Below are 25,553 nucleotides of genomic sequence, written 5' to 3' on the forward strand. Positions count from 1 at the left end.
TTTGAAAACGTTTATCTGTATACAGTTGTCTGGACTAACTCCATGTACAATGGACAAAGGATCTTGTATTTATATAACTTGTACATTTTCAGAGCTATTCATTTATTATAAATATATCCTACAGCTATAAATATTAAAGGTTAGTCAAAAGAAAATATATTTTGAGACTGACTAGAGGATAAATGCTAACAAATGTAATCTAGCACCAGCTGCATATGTTAATGTGTTTGATGGGTACAGTCCCCATCTTCACTTTACTACTATCTTAATAAGAGAGCATCTTTACGCAAGATCCTTTTGAAGTTAATGAAACCAGGAGACAAATGTAGAGTTCAAAGATACTTGCTCTGTTTCTCTTCTTCTGAGGTCCTGTGTTTTCTACAGAGCACGCACCATCTGAAAAATGGCTTCACAGAGGACCAGTAGAAAAGCTGATGGCTCTTTTGGTGCCATCCAAAAAGCAAAAGCATAAAATCCTGAAATGCAAGAAGTTTGAAGTGAATGTTGATCTTTCAGATAAACTTGGCTGAGAGATTAATCAAGCAGAATGACAGTCTAGGATGGGTGTGTGTGGAGTGACCAGACAGCAAGTGTGAAAAATAGGGATGGGGTGGGGGGGGGTAATAGGTGCCTAAATAAGATAAAGTCCCAAATATCGGGACTGTCCCTATAAAATCAGGACATCTGGTCACATCTGGTGCAGGAGGAGGAGGAGGAGAGAAGAAATAAGGGTTGCCTACCACAATGAAGGTTATGCAGTCTAATTTGCCTGATTAAACCAGCTTTTACTGAGTCTGAATGTGTGGTGCTCCAGATATATACACACTTAAAAGTGCCTACATAGAATGTTGCCCTCTGTGATTTTTTTTTAAAAAAGGAAAACACAGCATGTGACTAACATAGTTAATTTTAAATCATATTTCTTTAACCATGTAAAAGGCTTTAAGTCTTTGAAGACTCAGGACTTTTTCTGGCAGTAGTGCACACTTGAAACTTCCATCAAGGCTGGGAGTTGCAATGTGAGCACTTGCTGGATCAGTCCTGAGCCCATGGCAAGTCTGAAATATTTAAAAAGAAACCATTTAAGTGATCCAAGATAATCAAAAGGTCTGAAAATATCTTCAATACTGAAAGCACCAATTTTAGCATGGTTAGAGATCTCAAAAATGGCTGAAGTTTGGTAGGTGGGAAAGGGAGCTTTAATTACTTTTACAGGCCTGTCCACTCCCTCCACCACTGCCAGTAAAAGAAAGTCCTGGGGCCATATTTCAAATCCATAACCCATAAGTGTTTGTATGGGAATCGGATTCTGAGAACTATGTTAATCCATTCCAAGCATAAAGTGTGACCGGTTTGTCCAATCAAACAGCTCAGATTTCAAATATAAAATATTTGCAATAAACTACCAGCAAATGAGCACAAGCTAAAAATAACCTGCAGAACTTTTCGGCTGAATCATTCTGAAAAATAAATTTAAGTTTATAGCGTTCTGTTCCTGGACAGTTAATGCACACAAAAAAGGGGGGAAATTAATTGAGTAAATTATTCATGCACCATTCACCCAGATTAAGTCATAACTTCCCCACTGCATCATGCTTCCGAGAAACTTTCTTTCAACGGGGAAAACAGCATTCCAATGTCAAGAATCCCTCATACAGAATGTCCTGCCAGGAACTACCTCCAGTTTGTAGGGAAGATGCTTTAGCTCAAGCACCTCTATTTATCTCCATGAGAGTATTATGGTATGGGGAGAGAGGCTATTTCTCAGCTAATCAGAACAACAAACCTATAAAGGCTTTACTGAAAGCCAACATCTTCTATGCATCTGAAAAATCTGTGGCAGCCAGTATAGATCTTGGAGGACTGATGTAAGGTGCTTCTGCTATGAAACTCCACTTAATAAGTAGAATGTGGTAATCTAGTTTCGTTTTCACAATGGTCTCAAGGGGAGCTCTATTGCAGAAATCTAATCTGGAATGAAAAATGAATAGATAATTGTGGCAAGGTTTGCACTGGAGGGGAAAGGATGAATTCTTCTCACCAAGCATATAGGTAAAGAAATGCTCTTGATCATACCCACTACCAGAGCATCTAGAAGCAGTCCAGGATCTAACAGCATACCTAAGCTGTGCACTTGTGTTACAAATGATGGTTACACTTCCTCACAGATTGTAGCTTGAAGCCACCTCAACCTCTTCACTTCTTCATTGACCAATACTGGATGAAACAGAAATACACAGTGTTTTTTCCCCAAAACCACTGTTCTATTTCCCCTGCAGTAGACAACTCAGTCCAGCTCCTAGCTACTTTTTCTACAGAGTAACATGAATTTTCTTCAAAGTGTAAAAAATCTGACTCCACAGTGACATAGATGCAGTAAGGTTCACTAAACTCCCAATCATTCAGAACAGTGCAACTGTGCAGGTGCAAAGATAGAAGCAAAGAGACGTATCTTCACTTCCTGCATAGATAGAGCAAAAGCAACAGTCTTAAATCTGTACGCCACAAGCAGCTGTACCCAGCAAGACAATTCTCTACGAGCACTGAACCAAGGGGGTAACCTATAAGGACCAAGCCTACAGAGAGGGTGTTTAGGGATCACAGTATGACTCACAGAGAGCACAAGATTGTTAATTGTTTGATAGGACTTGCGGGAAAAGTTGAATGTTTATTCTTGGAGGGTGAAAGGGCTTTTCTGCTCCTTTGATTTGTTAGCTGAGTTGATTTATTTCCTATATATGATTATTTTCATCCTGCTGGTTGATTATCATTGTATCTATAATTTAAGGAAGTTTTAGGGTGCTTGGAGTTTTTGTGGGGTGCTTTTCATTGTCTAAAACTAAATGCCTTATTGATGGTTTAATAGGATCTTTTAAGTGGGCAGTTTGAGCAACAACCTTCATGGACACCAGAGATTGGGAGACACAGGGCCATTGTTCTTTATTTTTTAAACGGGGACAGTGTCCCCATCATGTACTTTTGTACCAGATATGGACTGGTCAAAGAGGTTGCTTATACACGCCAGATGTATTCATCACTAAGATCCTTTAACACTCTGCAAGATATGACTGAGGTGTATTTAAATAAAGTATTTTACACACAGTGCCACCTAGTGGCTGAAGAGTATAATTAAGTTTAGCATTCCATTACATCTCCCCCTTTAAGTTCTACATTCCTACCATTTATAATATTTATACTTTCACACCATCTTTGAAATTCAGTACATATCAGTCTATTAAGTGTCTCTAAATTGTACTGTTTTCTAATTACACAATCTGAACATATAACAACTTGCTAATATGGCTGTCCATTAGTTGCAATGACTGGCTGTGCTCAGTTTGGAATACTTGAGTCATCTTCTTTGTGTTCCACATCTGTCACCGTTAGAGTTTGCTCTGTCAGTTGTTCTTTCTGAGGAACAAACTGGTGATGTCAATGATTTCTGCTGAACCTTCTGTAGGTCTTGATCACATATGATCTGGGTGCCGAATTATTTTTCTTTAGGAGAGCTGGAGTTGTCCATCCTTTTTTTTCCATCCAGTTGGATACAATCTTGGTCACCAGGTTCTAGACCCAGCAGTTCTTTGAGTGGTATCTACTATAAAAGCATTCATAGGCTCTTTTTGTCCTTTTATCCAGTTTGGCTACTCTTTTCATATCTGGACACTTTGCAAATAGATTCGTTTCCAAAGTTGGAACAGCAGTTCTGAGTTGTCTTAGCATCAGGAGTTGTTCTGGACTATATCCAGTAGTAACTATTGGTGTTGATCTGTAACTCAAGAGCAAAGAATGGATCTTCCTGCTGTAGGATTTTCTTGGCTGTCTATACTGCTCTCCCAGCCTCTCCATTCACTTCTGGGTAATGTGAGCTGCTAGTAATAGGATCAAAATCATATTTTGTTCAGAATTAATTAAATTCTGCCACAGCGAATTGTGGTCTGTTTTCTGTCACTAGTTGTTCTAGAATACAGAAGTGAGCGAAAGTGACATGTTTCTCAATAACATGACATGTTATGTCTTTTAAGTACATTATTTCTATATACCTGGAAAAATATTCCACTATGACCAGGTAATTATGTCCTCTGAATTCTCATAAAACTGCAGGTAGCCTCTTCCAACGTCTCTCTGGTAGGAGTGTTTGTACACTGTATGGTTCAGTATTGTCTGAAGTTGATTTGTACTGGATCTCCTTTCAAAAGTCCAATACCATCAAATCCTACATCAAGTTCTTCCACCTTTCTCATTAGGCCCATCATGGCTGCCACACTGTGACTGAGAAGGTTGTTAGGCTTTGATCCTGTGAATGCACAGCTTTTATCTTTATAAGTTGTTTCTGTGTAGTGAACTGGCCCATAAAGTTCAGAATATCTGCTGGGAAAATTGGAGTTGTGTCAGGTGATTTCCACTCTTGAGGGGGTGGAGACTGAATGTGATTGTTAGCCCCTTCTGAGATGACTGTGATGTCAACTCCTGAGTCAATTTTAAAGTCAGTAGTCTTGCCATGAATATTCAATTTTACTTTCCAAGCAGGTTCTGTGGCCTCACATGCTATAGATCCCCAAAACAATGACTCCTGATTGTCAGTAATATCAGTCAACTCCCTGACTGCTTTAGTGTGGCAAAAAGCTTCAAAATGTCCACATTTCATGCATTTATTACACCATGCATCTCTGGCTGGACATGCACCATCTCTTGGGATATGATTCCCCACACCTTGTGCATGTAGACTGCAATTTGTCCCTCTCAGCCTGGGAGTCCTCTCTCCTTGCCTCAGGGATTTTATGATGATGTCTTTTCACACACACAGTGTCTGTTTACAGTTTCTAAGCTAGTTGCAGATTTTTCAAGTCTGTCAAGTTGCTTTAGGTTTTGCTATTTCACCAGTTCAGACTGCTTTGCTCTCTAGACAGCTGTGGATTTTATCTGTTAACCCACTAACCAGCCTGTCTGTAATATTTTCATGTGTTGCATTCCCCAAATCACAGCTTTCAGCCATTGTATGCAGAGCTCTTATAAAACATAATTTTGTGATATAAACATGCTCTTTCATAAACCACATTTCTCTGATGTATAAGGTATGCCCCAAACATAGAACCCTTTCAGAGTCAGTTCTGTGGCTGTTTTCAGTAAGGTCACGGGATTTAAAGATATTCTCTGCCTGCTTCCGTATCTCATAAATTAAAGAAGATACTTGTATATCTCCAGCTTCTCTGTGGAGTTTGTTTGCAATTCAAAATCTTGCAAAATTCTGTTTCCAGTCTGTCCATTGCAAAGGTTTGTCAAAGCTGAAGTTCTCTGGGGCATTGAATCATTGCATGTTGCTAGATCTTGCAGTCTTTGTTGCTGTTTTCCTTCCAACTGCAACCTTTGTTGCTGTTTTCCTTTTGTTTCTGTTCTTAGTTCACTCCTGACACCATGTCATGTACTTCTGCATCAGTTATGGACTGGTCACAGAGCTTGCTTATACACACCAGATGTGTTCATCATAAGATCCATTAGTGCTCTGAAGGTATGGCTGTGGTTCATTTAAATAAGTGGCTGAACAGGATACTATAGTTTAGCATTTCATTACAACCCCCACTTTTGAAAAGCTCAAGTTGGCAGGGGCACAATGAGGGATCCAGGCCCTACCTTGGCCCCTGAAAAAAGCTGGGTATGATGATGGCGGAGCTCCTTCTCTTGGCTCAGTTGCGCCCTCATCAAGGAAGCAGGGCATTCAGACCACTTTTGAGTGGCAATGCACCTCCATGCACCACATCACAATGGCACTGATTCAAATTTGGCCCAGCTGCCCCTCTGTCATGACTGAGGGGTGGCCAGGCCAATGATGATGAACCATCCCTGCACTTTTGCAATCCTTCCAGTGCCACTGCCGCCTTATCCATTGTGTTGTCTGTCTGGAACCTCACTAGTTCTATCAAAAAAGATCACTCATCCAGTCAGGACAGGTATACCCCAAACCTCAAACCACAGGAGACAATGGCAGGCACATGACAGCGGTCATTTCTATCCCTCCAATTTCCACTTCTGTCCCAAAAGCTGGATCCAGAGTATGCCCAGCCTTATGCACAGATTACTGCAGGGAGTTGCAGACATCAACCATTATCATGGCAGACATAAAATTTGGAGTCAGTCCATAAGAATCATCATATACATGGTAAATGAAATCACCAATAATTTTATTAATCTTGGTGATTTCAGCACCACTATAGTGAGAAACCTGATCATCCCTGATAGAGTTCATGTGTGTTGTTGGTGTATAGGTTGTCCCACTCCAAATCTTTTCCTTTCCCCATCCTCTGACGTATGTAGCATCCATATTTCTGCTGGTGAGATGGCAGAGTGAGAACAGTGACATGAGGAATTCTGTGAACTTTAAAAAAAATAAAATTATGGGATGGAGGAAAGGGAATCATGGGCTCTCATAATTCCCTGGATGCAGTGCATTGTGGGATACCAGCACTGCATCCAGAGAATTAAAGGTCCCACAAGGCATTGAGCTGGACTGTGCCTCAGCAGACATGGGGATGCTTAGCCACAGTGTACCATGTCTTCTACCTTGTGACAGATATGGCAATTTCCTACAATAGAACAATCTTACTGAATTAAGTTTAAATATCTTGGGAGTCCATTGTATTAAATGCAAAAGTTGTGTTATTGTGGGCTAGAACTGCACATAACTTCTCTAGGGGGTGGTTGGGTTGTGAATCGTGGGGAGTGTTATGAATTTCAAAGGACTATACTGAACAAAGTGCCAGACAAGAGTGGACTTTTGGGACAAACAGTATTTGAGTGTCCACCTGGGGAATTTTTAGGTGGAGGTGAATGCAAATTCGCACCTTGGGTTATGCAAAAACCCAGCCTTTTGAAGCTACACTCTAAGGAGAAGACCATTATCTGCCAATTAACTGTTCCTGACGATCAAAGGCCCAAGAAGCATAAAAGACAGAACTATTTGTGACTGTGCTTGTTCTGAGCTGAGGCTGTTATGAACTTGTAACTACAGAAAAACCTCTTGGTAGAGTTTCAAGGACTGACTCCTACCAGAGCAGAGTCCTTGTTGGAGTTGTCAGGGTGTGTGTGATCTCTGGTAAGCTTATTAACGTGCATGTAGGTTCGCTTATTGTTTTTAATAAGTTTTCTCTATAATGCTTTCACCTTGAGAATAAATGTACTTGCTTATAAAGGGCTGTGTAGTAAGTTATAACTGCTGGCAATTCATTATTCATGAGCCTTTGGCAAGAAAGCTAAGCACAAATGTGGCCTGTTTAGGCAGTCTGGATTGCTGGAAATATCATAGTGAAGGTGATGTAGGAATTGTGTGCTTTCGAAAAAACCCTGGTCAGGAGGGAGAGAAATGCAAGTCTCTTCCCAAAAGAGGTAAGAGAGCTGGAAGCCTGGAGTGAGTGCCCTTGGTAGACCATGGAGGGGGAATGCAGGTGCAGTTGCCATGAACTTTGACATGCCAGATACAACCTCTGGTAGTGAGGATGCACAGCACCAGCAAAAGCAGCCAGATGTGCACAGGCGTTAGCAACATAGCATAACATAGTTATGCAACATATGCATAACATAACATAGTTATGCATATGTTATGTTATGTTACCATAACATAGTTCTAGTGGCAAACTTTTCTAGTGTAGACGTGGTCTGAGATGCCAGTTGCCTCATAAAATCAGTATCACTGTGGGGGAGGAGTTATCTTCCTATAGTTTACATCACCTACAAACAGCAAATACTCCCTGATCTTCCTTTGTCGTACTTTCAACTGTATAGCTGTCTAGAGATGGAATATGCCACCAAGGGTCCTGCATCATCATCCAGGTCTGCTTAGATATGTATAAGTTTAGTTGGTGGGGGAAAGGAGGAGGGCATACTGTGCGTTCATTAGCTGCCTTTATACAAAAAGTTGAAAATGTATTTGGTCATTCGTATTCCACTTCAATAGAGGGAACATGTTCGCGAATAACGTTAAACAGGAGATGGGGGATCCCGGGAAACTGAGGACACTCGCCTCGCGAATGCAGCAATGGCCAAGCTGTGGCATACGCCAAAGGAAACTCGACCTTTGGGTCTCGTGGCGTTTAGGAAGTGATCTGTGCTATCATTTACAGAGGATAGAAATATAAGGAATGTTTTAATTGCATCCGTTGTTTTTTCTTTTGACAACAGTCGTGTCCAGGCCGCAAACTCTTTGGGAGAGGGGCTCCCACGTCCCGTGCAGTGTGGGGCACAGGGGCTGCACTTCAGCAATGCCCATAAAAGGAAGCCCCGGTCGCAGCGAGGTGCCGCATCTGTCCCGCAGCCCAAGTTTGCCCCGGCTTCGCAGCCACTTTAGAAAGTCTCCAGCCCGTGGGAGGTGACAGATGTGGCTGGGTGTGCCGGGGACTGGGCTGCATCCAGCCCTTACCAACCTGCCTCATCGGCCTCAGTGTTAAGCCCCCCGCCCCCAACCCGTCAAGAGAAACTTGGCTGGCGGCGGGGGGGAAGGGGGGGTCAGTGATGGCCCGCCGGGCGCCGCCTTTGCAGCCAGCCTCCCGCGGCCGCTCGGCGCGGCTCGCCCCTTGCCGGGGAGCTCGCGTGGGTGGGAGACGGTCCTTGCCGGTCCCAGCGCGCCTCCCCGTCTCCTCCCCCTCAGCCTGGCGGCGGCGGTGCCCGCTCCCCGCTCCCCGCGCCCCAGTCTCCCGCCGCAGCTCGGGCGAGGCGAGCGGGGCAGCCGCGCGGAGTCCCAGCGACCCTCCCTCCCTTCGCCCCCTCCCGGCGGCCGCCGCCTCTTCCTGCTCCCCGCCCGGCGCTGAGGGCTTCCCGATGGCACGGCGCTGAGGGCAGGCAGCGGGCGGTGCCGGCGCGGGGCTCTGCACTGATTCACTGCGGGGCTTGCGTGGGGCGAAGCCGGCTGGTACTTTTCGCCAATGGTCCAAAGCGACATGTCCAAATCGCCTCCCACTCCGGCGGCGGCGCAGGAGCTGCAGATGGAGCTGCTGGACAACCCCCCACCCGCCGCAACCGCCGCGCAGGTACCTGGTGGGGTGAGGGGCTTTTCCGGGCCTGGGGTCCCTGGCTGTGCCTTCGGTGTCTGCCGGGTCCCTTCAGCTCGTCTCTGGCTTCCGTCTTCCTCCCCGCTCAGGACCCTGCTGTAATAAGGGGCAGGGGGAGCTCGGGGGGCACTCTCCCCAGTCCCCGCAGGGACAGATGTGCAAAGCTAATCCGATCCCCTAGCTCGTAAGCGTGGCCGTCTGCGCTAGAACATCCATCCTTCACCCTCAGAACAGAGTCCTTGCTGCAAAGAAACGCTTTAGACGAGCCATAGGAGGTCCCAACCCTTCTGAGCTAACAGAAAGCCTCAAGGAGATTAGGAGAGGAACAGCTGGATTTCCCAAACTCCTTACCCTCCAGCTTCAATTCCCATTTAGAAGGGAAGTTTGATAGCTCTTAGAAGAGATCTGAGATCCGTCCCCCCCCCCCTTAAAATGCAATTTAATTAAAAGATATTCATGCAAGGAAGTGTTCAGTGAAATAGATATTTTGTAAACCTTGTCATTTTCTAAAGAGTACAGATGAATGTAAGAACACAGTACTATGACTGTTGTTCAGTGCCTTCCTTTCTAAAGCAAAGGGTTATTTCCCCATCTCTAACAACCTGTTGTATCTGGTGCGACATACATGTTGCTTACAATATTACTCTACAGCCTGTCTCCCCGCTCACATACAATATGTGTCCATAGATTAGGAACCCCGCTTTATAGGAGAAGACAGAATTTATGCCATATAAAGCAGCAGGAGTAAGGACCTCGGCTGGGATAAAGATGTTCCTGACCTTACAGATTCTAGCTTCTAGAATAAAATTGGGAAGCTGGGTGTACCATCTTGTCCCCCCGCAAGGATGCTGTTAAAGTAAAATATATATTGTATGCAGAGTGTGCATGTTTGAGATAGAGAAATGGAGGTTAACACATCTATTGAAAGGTTTCAGAGTAACAGCCGTGTTAGTCTGTATTCGCAAAAAGAAAAGGAGGACTTGTGGCACCTTTAGAGACTAACCAATTTATTTGAGCGTAAGCTTTTGTGAACTATAGCTCACTGCCACAAGTACTCCTTTTCTTTTTACATCTATTGAAGATATTGCATTTTGAGATAAAGCTTTGGTTTAGTATGTTAATGTTGTATAATATCTCTCTTCGCTTTACCTTACATGTCTGCATAGATTCATTTTGCTATTTTTAAACCCAGTGTGTGCTAATATCTGATTGTGTGCATTTGAAATAATGAACACTCTGGTTCTCTTTGGGGTGATACCTTTCTGTTGTTGTCAAAACTGTTTCTGATCCTTTATTTTAGTTGAAAAGGCGGTCCATTAAGTATCACAAAAATGTTGGATTAGAAATGTTGTCACATGAAAATGGTGTCAGTCTGTCTAATTGACCTTTATTGGAGATCATTAAAAATGAATAACAATTCAGCTATTGAGAAACCAGTCCATGTTAAAAAAAAGAAGAAAAAGTGTATATTTTTTTCTTTTTGCTTATGAATAGGGCCCTACCAAATCCATGGCCATGAAATACACATCACGGACCGGGAAATCTGGTCTCCCCCTGTGAAATGTAGGTCTTTTGTGTGCTCTTACTCTGTACTATACAGATTTCACCGGGGAGACCAGCATTTCTCAGATTGGGGGTCCTGACCCAAAAGGAAGTTGCAGAGGGGTCACAAGGTTATTTTAGGGGGGTCATGGTATTGCTACCTTTACTTCTCCACTTCCTTCAGAGCTGGGTAGCCGGAGAGCGGCGGCTGTTGGCTGGGCGCCCAGATCTGAAGGCAGTGCCCTGCCAGTAGCAGCACAGAAATAAGGGTAGCAGTACTGCAACCCCACTACTATAACCTTGCAAACCCCCCATAACTACTTTTTGGGTCAGGACCCCTACAATTACAACACTGTGAAATTTCAGATTTAAATAGCTGAAATCACAGAATTTATGATTTTTAAAATCCTCTGACAATGAAGTTGACCAAAATGGACTGTGAATTTGGTAGGGCCCTACTTCTGAAACTACAGTCAGAAATGTAGCAGTGTAGGCATATGCTTTGCAAGCCTTCCCACACAGTGGTGCCCTGGCACCTAATTCCTGACCTACAGATACTTCTGTTCTTCTGGTCTCTGCCCTATCCTGAGCAGAGACTGACAACTGTACCAAATTCTGTAGTGGTTTTCTGATGTGGACAAATGTCCATTATTGGTCACAAAATTCATTCTGATCTGTGGTCTTAACTAGGCATAAAAGAATCTCTCTTTGGAGGTGAACAGCTAGTTCACCAACAACACCCTGCATTATTTGTCTCTCGGGTACAGTACAGTACTTGTATTCTGTTTTATATAATTGGTTTCTGAATGGCTAGAGCACAAATGGTGGCTTGTGTGTGTGTGTGTGTGTGTGGTAAAGATAGTGAAGCTTTTGAGTAAATGCAAGGAGCAAATTGCACTTCTCTGTACCAAAGTCCATCATTGCCTTTAGGCAAGTATACTAATCATATGTAATCCTTTTGTATCAAAGAACATTATTGGAATAGAACACCTCTTTGTCTGAATATTAATATTCAATTAATTCCTTAGCATTTTATTGCATTGAGAGACCATTATCCTTTTTTCCATTATTTCTAAAAAATTAATACAGTAAAAACTTGATTTTTTAAGTAAAAATTAAGCTATTATAAGTAATCACAGTGAGAAAGAGGCTGAATGTAGGATATGTGATCCATCACTTACTGTACTACATATATTCTAGTAATGCCCATTTACCCACACGTTTAAGGTACTTGGGACTATCATATTTTGTGATACTACTAGAAGTATTCCATGCCAATATTCCCAGTGGTGAGGTCAGAGAACCATTCAAATTTTATGCAGCAGTGTCACTCCTTGAAGTGCTTTAGAAAATACCATTCTACAACTTAGCTTGACCTGTATGGATGTGACCAAACTTTGTAACCAGATTCAAAACTGTGTCCTATCCTAGGATTCTACCTATGCTAGGCATATATTTTTTTTTTTGGTTATATATCATGTTCTGTATCGTGGATCAACAAAGGCTGGCCAAACCATGCTATAGCAGTTTAAGGAACAATTATACTTAATAGTTTGTTTCCATATTGTTGAGCCACCGACATCCTCTGTAGTTAATCTGTTGCAAGGTTTTATATTATGGTTTTCCAACGTGGTTTGTCCCTGGAGACATTGATCAAGGAAATTATGCTTGAAACCTGCTAGTCCCTGTCCCAAATAGCATGATATGTCTTAGGTGCTGTGCAAACACAAACAACCATAAAGGAGCTCTGATTCTGACTGGGACTTCTGGGAGAGTGCTACTTTAAAATAAATATTAAACATAGTAATAACTAGCACACTCTGATCCTAGTGTAGATAAGATTTTAGATAAAAGTTTAGGTCTCCAATCTATAAATGGCGATTCTGTATGTCCTAATAAGGAGGAGAGGATGGAAGATGATAAAATACAGGTAGGATTTGATGAGAGACAGTCAAAAGAAGAAAAGTTCCATTCAATTATATCATGTAATGGCAGGCAGCTAAAAAGTGACAAGTTTTTTAAGTGCTTATACACCAATGTTAGAAGTCTAAATAATAAGATGGGTGAACTAGAGTGCCTTGTATTAAATGAGGATATTGATATAATAGGTATCACAGAAACTTGGTGGAATGAGGATAATCAATGGGACACAGTAATACCAGGGTACAAAATGTATCGGAAGGACAGAACAGGTCAAGCTGGTGGGGGAGGGGCACTATATGCGAAAGAAAGCATAGAATCAAATGAAGTAAAAATCTTAAATGAACCAGACTGTATCATAGTATCTCTACAGCTAGTAATTCCATACCTAAATTATAAGAATATAAGAATATATTACAGACCACGTGACCAGGATGGTGATAGTGACTTTGAAACGCTCAGGGCGATTAGAGAGGCTATTAAAAGAAAAAACTCAATAATAATGGGGGATTTCAACTATTCCCATATTGACTGGGTAGATATCACCTCAGGCAGGGATGCAGAGATACAGTTTCTTGACACCTTAAATGACTGCTTATTGGAGCAGCTAGACCTGGAACCCACAAGAGGAGAGGCAATTCTTGATTTAGTCCTCAGTGAAGCACAGCATATGGTCCAAGAGGTGAATACAGCTGGACTGCTTGATAATAGTGACCATAATCAATGTTCCTCTAATTTTTGACAGGCCAGGTGTGCAAAAAATTTCTTCTGTGCAAATTGTTGTGCTTCTGTGCAAATTTTTGTGAGCGCGGTGTTTCGCTGTGTGCGCGGGGTTTAGGATCTGTGTGCGTGTGCACATGCGCACAGCTTAGAGGGAACAGTGACCATAATATAATTAAATTTAACATCCCTGTGGCAGGGAAAACACCACAGTGGTCCAACACTGTCGCATTTAATTTCAGAAAGGGGATCTACACAAAAATGAGGAGGTTAGTTAAACAGAAATTAAAAGGTATAGTGCCAAAAATAAAATCCCTGCAAGGCGCATGGAAGCTTTTTAAAGACACTGTAATAGAGTGTAAATGTATAGCCCAAATTAAAAAGCATAGGAAGAGAACCAAAAAAGAGCCACCGTGGCTAAACAACAAAGTAAAAGAAGCAGTTAGAGGAAAAATGGCATCCTTTAAAAAGTGGAAGTTAAATCCTAATGAGGAAAATAGAAAGGAGCATAAACTCTGGCAAATGAAGTGTAAAAATATAATTAGGAAGTCCAAAAAAGAATTTGAAGAACAGATAGCCAAAGACTCAGAAAGTAATAGCAAAACATTTTTTTAAGTACAACAGAAGCAGGAAGGCTGCTAAACTACCAATGGGGCCATTGGACAATCAAGATGCTAAAGGAGCACTCAAGGACGATAAGGCCATTGCGGAGAAACTAAATTAATTCTTTGCATTGGTCTTCACGGTTGAGGATTTGAGGGAGATTCCCAAGCTTGAGCCATTCTTTTTAGGGGACAAATCTGAGGAACTCTCCCAGATTGATGTGTCTTTAGAGGTTTTGGAACAGATTGATAAACCAAACAGTAATAAGTCACCAGGACCAGATGGTATTCACCCAAGAGTTCTGAAGGAACTCAAATGTGAAATTTCAGGACTACTAAATGTCGTCTGTAACCTATCATTTAAATCAGCTTCTGTACCAAATGACTGGAGGATAGCTAATGTGACACCAATTTTTAAAAAGGGCTCCAGGGGTGACCTTGGCAATTACAGGCCAGTAAACCTGACTTCAGTTCCAGGCAAACTGGTTGAAACTACAGTAAAGAACAAAATTGTCAGACACATAGATGAACATAATTTGCTGGGGAACAGTCAACATGGTTTTTGTAAAGGGAAATCATGCCTCACCAATCTACTAGAATTCTTTGAGGGAAAGCATTTGACAAGGTCCCTTACCAAAGGCTCTTAAGCAAAGTAAGCAGTCATGGGATAAGAGGGAAGGTTCTCTCATGGATTCGTAATTGGTTAAAAGATAGGAAACAAAGGGTAGAAATAAATGGTCAGTTTTCAGAATGGAGAAAGGTAAATAGTCAGTAGTGTCTCCCAGGGGTCTGTACTGGGCCCAGTCCTATTCAACATGTTCATAAATTATCTGGAAAAAGGGGTAAACAGTGAGGTGGCAAAATTTGTAGATGATACAAAACTACTCAAGATAGTTAGGTCCCAGGCAGATTGCGAAGAGCTACAAAAGCATCTCTCAAAACTGGGTGACTGGGCAACAAAATGGCAGATGAAATTCAATGTTGGTAAAGGTAAAGTAATGCACATTGGAAAACATAATTCCAACTATACATATAAAATTATGGGTTCTAAATTAGCTGTTACCACTCAAGAAAGAGATCTTGGAGGTCATTGTGGATAGTTCTCTGAAAACATCCACTCAGTGTGCTGCGGCAGTCAAAAAAGCAAACAGAATGTTGGGAATCATTAAGCAAATAAGACAGAAAGTATCATATTGCCTTTATATAAATCTATGGTTCACCCAGATCTTGAATACCACATGCAGATGTGGTCACCCCATCTCAAAAACGATATATTGGACTTGGAAAAGGTCCAGAAAAGTGCAACAAAAATTATTAGGGGTATGAGGAGAGATTAATAAGACTTGTACTTTTAGCTTGGAAAAGAGACGACTAAAGGGGGATATGATAGAGATCTAGAAAATCATGACTGGTGTGGAGAAAGTAAATAAGGAAGTGTTATTTACTCCTTCTCATAACACAAGAACTAGGGGACACCAAATTAAATTAATAGGCAGCAGGTTTAAAACAAACAAAAGGAAGTTTTTTTTCACACAATGCACAGTCAACCTGTGGAACTCCTTGCCAGAAGATGTTGTGAAGGCCAAGGCTATAAAAGGGTTTGAAAAAGAACTAGATAAATTCATGGAGGATAGGTCAATGGTTATTAGCCAGAATGGGCAGAGATGGTTTTGCTAGCCTCTGTTTGCCAGAGGCTGGGAATGGGCGACAGGAATGGATCACTTGAAGATTACCTGTTCTGTTCATTCCCTCTGGGGCACCTGGCACTGGCCACTGTCAGAAGACAGGATACTGGGCTAGATGGACCTTTGGTCTGACCTAGTAGGGCCATTCTTATGTTCTTATTTTTTTTGTCTGAAATTTCTCACAGGAAAAATGTTGGTTTTCTGAACAAGTCTAATTTTTTTTTTTTTTACTGAAAGAGCAGCTACAACCTCTATACGTGGCAGGGGAAATCATGGAGCCACAGCAGGAAAAGTCACGGACAGGTCACAGCTTCCATGATTTTTTGTTTATTGCCAGTGACCTGTCCATGACTTTTACTAAAAACAACCATGTCAAAATCTTAGCCTTAGTCATGAGCACCCATAACTCCATAAGTGGGAGCTTGGGGTGCTCAGTACCTGTGAAAATCAGGCCCTTATTTTTTCCCTTGACTTCCTATTTCATCAGCTTTTCACAAACAAAAAGCCAAATAAATGAGAACACATCAGTTTAGCAATCAAGTAATTTTTAAAGAAGATAGGTCCACCTGGTTATTTATAGTAAAAGACAGAGAGCAAGTGTCAATGCTTTGCCATTCTTCCATGGTAATTTCTTGATCTGTCTGATCCTATTTTTTAATGAGTCCACAGTTCAGCTTCTGCTTCCAAATTGATCTTTTTTTGTGTTTGTGTGTGAAGTCCAGAGACTAAATCCCTAGCACTATTGCCATACCAGATCAGAATACTGTCTCATCTAGTGCAGTGGTTCTCAAACTATTTACCATTGTGGGCCGTATCCAATGCTACCTGTGTGGCCCTGAGAATGTCACATGGGTCTCAGATCTGTGCTGATTGGGCTGCAAGTGGCCCATAGGGTGAGAACCACTGATCTAGTACATTATCCTGTCTCTAGCAGAGACCAGAGTGGGATACTTTTAGAGGAAGGTTCATTAAATCCTGTAATTGGCAATTATGAAATAACCTGCTGAGAGGGGAAATATCTTATCTGAAGTGAGTTTCTTCCTAATTATTTCCTTCTCATCTTGCTCTTTCTTTACCTCCTTCTATGTTATCTGTCAATTAATTTCCTAGTGGCTTGACAAATTGTAAATGAAAACAAGTTCCTTCTTCCTTGTTTTCTTTTTTTCTTAATCTCTTTCATATCCTTTTACAAAGCCTCAAACTTCTAGCCATATTGTGATGTCTTTGTTGTGGCAATACGTGCTCCCTTCTTTCTATTTCAAGGAGCTTCTGTCTTCCACATTTCAGGAGTTCTTGCTTTTGTTTCTAATTTGTATACTTAGGTTATCCTCTAATATAAGAATTCCGAGTGTGTGTGAATGTGTAATGTTGTCACGAGGCTAAGCACATTTGATTTCAGGTCCTTGCAGTAGTTCAGTTTCGATTGTTGGAGAGAAATTGATGTCGTGGCATGAGTATTGAGTAATTTGTTTGTTTTTCCACTTTGTGAATATTCTCTACAAATGTGTACATGCATCTTGTTATTCTTAAAGCAAGATAGATCCACTGGCACACATGGGGCAGAACCCCAGCTTAGTCACCTGAGCAGTCACCAGCTGTCCTCACTGTTTTCTCTCAGGTCTCCACCCATCATCCATCTGCCATGGAATCTTCCCCTCTTCATTGACATATCACCCTCTAGTGAGGAATCAGAAGAGCAGCAGCAGATTCAACCTGCCTTCTACTGACCAGTTACAGCTGAGTCAATTTACCCCATATATACATACCCCATTTCACCTATTCTTTAAATATATTCTTCTATTGCAAAGCCTTAATTTGTTAATATTAACTCACAAACTAACTTCATAATTAATAGCCAAAGAGATCCTGTTACTCTTAATTTAATAGAATTATTGTTTGTATTTAATCACTGCTTATTATGGAGCTATTGAAGGTTTTATTCTCATCTGTCAGTATTCCTCAACTGCCAGCTCCAACATGGCAGTGCTTGAATAAAATAGATTAGAATTAGGGGAAGGTGAGACCAAATTACCCTTTTTAGGCTTCCAGCATGGTCACCAGCATGAGGCAGTGTTTTCCACTCTGATGGCTGGAGGTGGTAACCTCCTTCCAGTGTTGCATTCTTTCATGGTAGAAAAAAATGTTAATAGCCTTAAATATAAAACAGGGCAGATTTCAAGAATTATTTCTCTTTTGATTCCTCCCCAAACTTTTGAGGGGTTCAGCCTGCATCACCCTGCTCTTTGTCAGCAGTAGGCTTATTTTGAATGCCCAGTCTCTACTGGAGGCATTTGTTTCTCAGTTGTATATGGTATGCCATCAATTGTTGCCCTTGTTGTTTAGATTTTCCCTACTGTTGGGTCCATCTGAAGCTCTCTGGTGATTTCAATCCCTACTTTCCTTTAATGCCTGCTCACTGCCTTCTAGAGGTCATATTCCTGGTTTCATTTTGAATGGTAGTCTCACTGCCCCTTTGGGTCTTGTCTTAGACCTTGTCTTCAGGACTCCACAGTCCTCCTTAGCTAAGGCTTCACCATAGTTTTCCTGCTCTCTGCTGGTGTCTCTCCCTCAGGCCTTCTATCTGACAGGTGCAGAGACACACCCCTCTCCGCTGCACTCTCCCCCCCCCTCGCTCCGGGCTTTCCCAGAGCTTGGTCTCTCATTTCTGCTCTCCTGTTTGAGTCAGGAAGCCTTATATGAAAATTCCTATTGGGCACATGAGTGGGAGCAGGCAGGCTCAGACCTCCAACAACAGCTCCCAGTCTTAAAGGGCCCAAGGTCCGTAAGAGGCTTGCTGGGATGAGCACATGTGCCCTAAGACCTAGTGCCTCTGTTACACACTCCTTTCACTCAGACTGAAGGCAGAGAGGTCTGAATCTATGGTGGGATGAATCTGATGAGCAGCAGACTCACTATGTTCCATTGTCACCTCTGGCATGTAGTAGGTCAGCAGGAGGGAGAAGATTCCCTTGCAGTTAGGGAGATGGTTGGTCTGAGTGAGGAGAGCAGGCCCAGTTCCCTCTCCTGGCTAAGAGGATGAGGGTGGTGGAAACTCTTTTAAAGTGTCTGTTGTGGAAAGGGAGCTGGCCCTCTTGAGATGCAGCAGCAGAGCAGAGGTAGCCTGGGATCTGGGAGACTGATGAGAAGCAGAGCGCCCCAGAAGGGAGAGGCTGTTGTTAGCAGCAGTAGTGGCAACAGCATATTGCAGGCTGTCACAAGGCCGGTGGGGAAGGAGCAAAGGCTTGACCCTGCATCCAGGTTTCTGAATAAAGGGGGGCTTGAAGGGGTCTAACAGGGGCACTGAAGCAGCATCCCTCCAAGCGACTTGTAAAAAGGACAGGAGACTGTGGGGTGAGGCTTTCAGCCTAAACATTGCTTCAGGGAAAGCAGTTTGCACAGCAACTGGACACCTGCATGGAGGAGCCCCCAAAGAGATATCTTTATGGTATTGAACTCTAGCATGTTGGGAACTACTGACTGACACCCTATTGCACCTATTAGGGGCATTCCAGGTACTGTGCCTGAGTTGGCTTAATCCTCTTTCATAATCCCCCCTATGGACTAAGGAGGAATTGTGATGTTTATCTTTTGTTGTAGTTTAAGCTGTTGTATGTGGGATATTTGTGACCTTCTTTTCTGCCTGCCTTACTAAACAATTGCTTTTGTCTGAGCTGCGTGTCTGAGTGCTTACTGGAACTCACCAGGTGCTAGACCTATATTGCGTACTGACTGAAGTGCTTGCAGTACTTGCCTCTGAATCGTGGTATGGCTAACATGCTACTGAATATCAGAGAGGGTTTGATATACTGCAGCACTGAACAACCCCATTTGGTGGGGATGATTACAGTGGCAATGGATTGTTCTTGAACTGAGTGGTAGTATTCGGTCAGCATGTCCTGAATTTTCCTTAGGTTCTGTTATCTAGTGCATGTGCACATTTAAGTCTCTTCGTCTCGAATCTTGCTGCAGGGGGAGGAAAGATCACTTGGTGTGTTCTGTGTGCGGCTTCCCTTTGTTTCCCCATCAGAAATCTGCGGGGAACATGAATTCTGCACACATGCAATAATGCAGAATTCCCCTAGGAGTAACGTTAGTGACTCTGCTTGTTGAATCCTTCTTTGAGTCTTTGAATGAGGCAAACATGTCTGTTTTTAAAATTTGAGCTCTGCCTCTAACTCTTTAATATAAGTCTTAATGACTAGCACTGTATTCTCCATTATAGGCTGGGGATCAGCTACTACTGAGAGCATTACACATGCTGCTCTTTTTTGCCTTGGTGTAAAATACAAATGAATGGTAGCTGATTGTTCATAGATATGCATTTACGATTTACCATAGATTCAAAGGCCAGAAGGGACCATAGTGATCATCTAGTCTCACCTCCTATATAACACAGGCCATAGAACTTTCCCCAAAATAATTACCTGAACATATATTTTAGAAAGACATCCAATTTTGATTTAAAAATAGTGAGGGAGAATCCAGCACAACTCTTGGTAAATTATTCCAGTGGTTAATTACTGTCACTGTTAAAAATTTACACCTTATTTTCAGTCCACACTGACTGGTTTTCTGGTTGTGGATTGAGTAATTTGATGCCATTAGATCCACTTTTCCAGATGCAATTTAGTGCAGTATTTTTCCTTTGGTGATCAACCATGTATTCTGTTTATGTCATGTACTTTGGAGAATTAAGTATTGTGGATGCAGGCTTGCTGTGCATTGGACACAGCAGGGATCTTGTTAAAATCATAGGGTTTCATTGTGGAAAAATGAACACTCTTCAGCTCCTAATAACTTAGAAATAATTGTTCATATATATGAAACAGTATTAATTTTCAGGGAACCAGTATGCATGTGTAAGATGATTAGTATGATTTTCATGGTTTATTAGATAAGATGGATTTAAATAAATGGTGAGTGACTTATTTTTAGGTAAAAGTGAGAATGAAAAACATGTCTTCATCACTTTTCTTCTTAAAGAGTATGGTAGATGAAATTTTTTTACAAAAAATACTTGTAGTTAAAAAAAAAGTCTTACACAACCTGACTGGTATTTTAGGAAGCAACAGAATTTAAACATGTGTGTGTTGTGTTTCTTTGTCTATAGCAACGGAGCCCATTTTCAAAGAACTTTACACACCTAAGTAACTAAGTAATAAAGCAAGCTAAGGTCCCCATTCTATATAAACACTTAAGGGCATGCATAACTTTACTTGTATCAGCAGTCCCATTGAGTCAATGAGACTGCTCCCATGATTGAAGTTATACCCATAATTAAGTGTTTGCAGGATTGGAGTCTTACTAATTGCGAAATGAATGCAATTACTTTGTGCCAGATTGTTGCTGACCACATGCAGATATTCTTGGGTAGTATTGAGGAGCATTGCCTTTGCACATATAGCATACAAGCCCATATTACAGGGACTGTTCCCTACATAAATACTACTGTGTACCAGCCTATGGAGCAGGCTGCCCTGGTGGGAGCATGCTGGAACATTCAGAAGTATGGTAAAACATATGCAGTACCTTGGTGCATTGGGTCCAAGATAGGCTGCCCACCTTGCCACTTAGGCCAATAGCTATGTGTCACAATTCAGCCTGTTATTTGTAATTGTTCAGTTATAACCAACTGTTATATACTTCTTCCTGGAATATAAACAAAATGTAGATAAGATACCTAATTTTAATACTGAAATTTCCAGTCTAGTATTATGTACATTGTGAAAAATCAATTTACTATTCTTCCAAAATTGTAACTCCAGAAACAATTGTTCATGCAAATAAAGAGCTTGATCTTGCACAACACAGCTGTGAGGAAATGCACATGAAGAGGCAAAATATAATAAAAGGACAGAATCACTGTTCCCAAACCTCAAAATTTTATTATGATATTTTGTGTTTTTCTTAAATCCACAGCTCCTGGAGTCATGTGATTATGTGAGAATCTCAGCTCTCATTTAAAAACAAAAACAAAAAAGCAAATTGCTAGCCCTCAAAGTTTGGAGAAAAGCTTGAAAATTTGAACCCTAAGGGCTCAAACACCAGAGGGCAATTAAAAGGAACCCAAAATATATTGACTTTAAAATCATGAGAATTTTAAAAATAATCTCATGACTGACTCGTGATTTTTGAATATTTGGGGGGCAATGTTGCAGAGAGTATTAGGAAATCCGATTCTTTGTTAAGAAGTGCTGCCATGCAGTTACAAACTTATACATTATTAGTAGCAAGAGTAAATTTAAGGGGATTATGTGGCCCACCACCTCTTTAGCATGATGAGGATACCTATCAACCTCCAGAAACAACAAAGAGTACTTGTGGCACCTTAGAGACTAACAAATTTATTTGGGCATAAGCTTTTGTGGGCTAAGACCCATTTCATCAGATGCATGGAATGGAAAATAGAGTAGGAAGATATATATACATAATACATAAAAAGATTGGGAACTTACTAATTCTAACGAGACAATTAAATTAAAATGGGCTTTTATCAACAGGAAGAAAAATCACTTTTGTAGTGGTAATCAGTGTGGCCCATTTCAAACAGTTGACAAGAAGGTGTGAGTAACAGTAGGGGGAAAATTAGCATGGGGAAATTAGTTTTTAGTCCTTGTAGTGACCCATCCACTCACAGTCTTTATTCAGGGCTAATTTGATGGTGTCCAGTTTGCAAATTAATTCCAGTTCTGAAGTTTCTCGTTGGAATCTGTTTTTGAAGTATATCATCCTCCAGTTTCCTCAGATGCCCAAATCTTTCCTCCTTTTATTTTGTTTTGTTTTTTACTCTGTGCAGAGTTTACAGTATCAGACAAGAGACAAAGACAGATACAGATAAATATATGGGGAAGTAAAAGGAAACAATGAGACAATATTGGTCAGCATGGTAGGCAGTGGTATCAGCACACCAGAGGCTGTTGTCATATTTTTGTAGGCATCATGGCAAAGGAGAGTTTTAAGGAGGATAATGAGGTAGTTTTTTAATGTTTATGGGGAACTCTCAGATGTGAGGGGTAGCATGGGAGAAAGAACTGAGGTGCTCGTTTGAAAATTTAACAAGTGGGTGATGGAGGCTGGCATTATTGGCTGATTGGAGGCAGGAGTTGACATCTTGATAGTGAATGAAAGATGATAGATCGGATGAGGATTGACTGCGAAGGGCCTTGAAAGAGAGTACAAGCATCATAAGTTTGATGTGATAGAGAAGAGGGAGCCAGTGGAGGGATTCAAAGAGGGGGGTGAAATGGTCAAAGTGCTGGGCTAGAAGAATAATCTTTACAGCTGTACTCTAAATTGATCTGAGCAAGGCAAGATTGCATTTGTCAAGGCCAGAGAAAAGGATGTTGTAGTAATCAAGATGTGAGATAATGAGAACCTGGAGAAGAGTTTAGCTATGTGGATGGATAGAAAAGGCTGTATATTAGTGGTGTTACTTAGAAAGATTTAGACATAGCCTAGATGTGAGGACCTAGAGAGAGGTTCAAGTCAACGATGATGCACAGGTTATGGGCTTGAGTGACAGGCAGGATAGTGGCGTTGTGTACAGTGACCAAGAGGGGGTGGCTACTGAACAGAAATATTAAGTGAATATGTCTTCCTTTTGTGCATTATTATTGACAATTCTATCATGTCCAACTAGTAATGAATCAATACCATTGTTAGGACTCCTTTTGTTCCTGATATATTTAAAAAAGCTCATTTTTATTATCTTTAACTCTGCTGACTATAGATTTTACCTGGCGTTCTTTTGCTTCCATTATCAATTTTCTACAATTCCTAGCTTTTAATTTATGTTCATTATTATCAACTTCCCATTTTTTCCATTAGTTATATTTATTATTTATTTATTATGGATGCTTTCACTTCCCCTCTAAGTCAGGCTGGTTTATTGACCAGTATAACCTTCTTTTTCCGTTTGTATGATTGTGGATTTTGTAGCATCTACTAAACTGTTCTCAAACAGTTCCCAATTATCATTCACATTTTTCTGTTTCTTTCTCCCAGTTGGTTTGGCTCATAATTGGGACATACTGTAGACTTCTCCAGCAACTCTCTTATTAGGAAGTACATTTACAGTAACTATAAAATAAAATAAAACCATACTTCATTCTGACTTTTGAACATAATATTACATTGTACTAGTTTATAAAATTGCTTCAGGAGAGAGAGAACCTTTCAGGGCTTGATTGTGCAAACCGTATTCATGTTGGTCAGCACTTACTTATGCACGTGTCCCATCAATTACTTACATAATTGCTCACCAACTTGACGAAGCTTGCCCAGTTGAGCCCCGAACAGTCAAACATGTCATGTTACATCAGTAATGTTTGTACTGGAAGTTTCTGTGTAAGGGAAATTAACGGTATTCCTGTTTTATTTTTTTATAGTCTTACGGAAAAGGCGCTAGAAGAAAAAACCGATTTAAAGGATCAGATGGGAGTACATCTTCTGACACTACCTCTAATAGTTTTGTACGTCAGGTATGTTATGCCTTTTTTAGTTTGTCATTCAGTTTTCAAAGGATACTGCAAACTTTTTGGTGTTCAGGACAGACTAGACAGACTTTTTCTTGCAGTATTAGGGCTCAAGGCACAGTGTGGTGTTATTAGACACAGAACATAGTAGCTTTCCGTTAGTCTTGTTTGCTGTTGCCAAGAGCAGTATTTACTTTCTTTTTATCACAGAAATTCCATGAGGTGATTAAGGATGTAGGGGGAAGGGGAGACTGGTGGGAGGACCTGGAGTGACAGCTCTAGCAGAGACATCATAGTCCCCCCAACCCCTGGGGATTCCTTGCTTAAAATATTGCTGTGTGAGGCAGCATTAACTTAGATGCTTTTCTCATTCTCAACCCAGTGTTATTTCAGGAGCCCATCTGGAAAGGAAATCCTTGGCAGCATGGGTCTCACCAGACTGCCATGGGGCTGGGAGAGGGCTGTAAAGGACAGAGAACCAGTGCAGAGTCATTCACAGTATGTGAATCTCCCAGATATGTGCAGATTTCAGAGTGGATTCATTAGTTTTGATGGAATAATGCCAGGGAAATTCTGACGGGGAGCCTGTGGTTAGATGTTGATAGATGTTTGGCTGCGTGTGTGTTTGCTCTGTGTGCCGCCCCCGCCCTGCGCAGACAGCTGGCATGGCAGACCTCGAGCAAACTGCTCAATGACCACAAGGTCCGTTAAGGGATGAAGACTCCCGGCTAAGTTTATTGTTGACGAAGCATGGTACTAGTATCTTGCAGACTCTACCAGTCCACTAATACATGTATGCCCGTAACAATGGACCAGCTTAGTGAACGGCGAGACTTTCTGTTCCTCCCTAGGCTAGACAAAGATACTCCCTCTGAGATACATCTTTATACCCGATACAAACAAGTTAATACTGCCCTTCTGACATACTTACTATAGTTACTGCTCCCAGACGTGGCTAGTTATCACTCATCACCTTGTACATGTTGTTTCAATCAAAACATCTCCATTACGTACTTTCATCGTGACCTTATCTTTTAGGAGGGATCGGTGTGTTCCTGTTATCCTTGGGGAATGTTTTTGTTCCATCCTTGATATCGGGATGTTCTGGTACCACTTGATATTGGAATGTGTTTGCGTGAATACTCTGTGACTAGCACTTCCTAGGAATGTGTATTTTTGCAATATTAGCCCTGTTCTTGCCAGATTCTGTGAGCAGGTCATGCCTCATACCAGGCCTCTAATACAAGAGCTTAAGGTTAAGGCTGTCTTCCTACTACAGAGCCTTGTAAAGTTTGCAGTATTTAGTGTGGGTTTATTGCGTATGGGTTGATTTGGCCCACAGAGTAGTGAAAACCACAGTGACAATAAAGTATATCCAAGGCACAGTGTATTCTGTACCTGCAAGTTCACCTTTTGTTGCAGAATTGTGCTCCAGAAACTCAGTGTCTTTAGATAAAAAGTAGCTGTTATGGTTGAGGACAGAACCTTGAAAATGTGAAGCAAATGTTAACAATGCAGTGACATGTGCCTGAGTCTTAAGAGAGCCTGCAACAAAGCTCTGATAAATGAATT

The 25,553-nt window shown here is 41.5% G+C and overlaps 1 protein-coding gene and 1 long non-coding RNA gene across 4 annotated transcripts in view; one reads left to right on the forward strand and one right to left on the reverse strand.

The window, feature by feature from the left end:
* Positions 1-9,247, reverse strand: part of LOC140907679 (uncharacterized) — a 55,472-nt gene extending 46,225 nt beyond the window's left edge. Inside the window, exon 1 of the long non-coding RNA XR_012157575.1 lies at positions 9,022-9,247. This is a non-coding gene — a long non-coding RNA (uncharacterized lncRNA). The remainder of the gene's footprint in view (positions 1-9,021) is intronic.
* The window catches only part of CACNB2 (calcium voltage-gated channel auxiliary subunit beta 2), a 396,121-nt gene continuing 379,280 nt past the window's right edge, over positions 8,713-25,553 (forward strand). Inside the window, exons 1-2 of one of the 3 annotated variants that reach the window (XM_073334164.1) lie at positions 8,713-9,017; positions 23,895-23,987. In XM_073334164.1, coding sequence (XP_073190265.1) covers positions 8,913-9,017; positions 23,895-23,987 — 198 coding nt within the window. In that variant the 5' untranslated portion in view covers positions 8,713-8,912. The remainder of the gene's footprint in view (positions 9,018-23,894; positions 23,988-25,553) is intronic. The other 2 variants (XM_073334157.1, XM_073334158.1) reach the window with 2 other exon arrangements.

This window comes from Lepidochelys kempii, chromosome 2, assembly GCF_965140265.1.
Source record: "Lepidochelys kempii isolate rLepKem1 chromosome 2, rLepKem1.hap2, whole genome shotgun sequence".
Taxonomy (NCBI): domain Eukaryota; kingdom Metazoa; phylum Chordata; order Testudines; family Cheloniidae; genus Lepidochelys; species Lepidochelys kempii.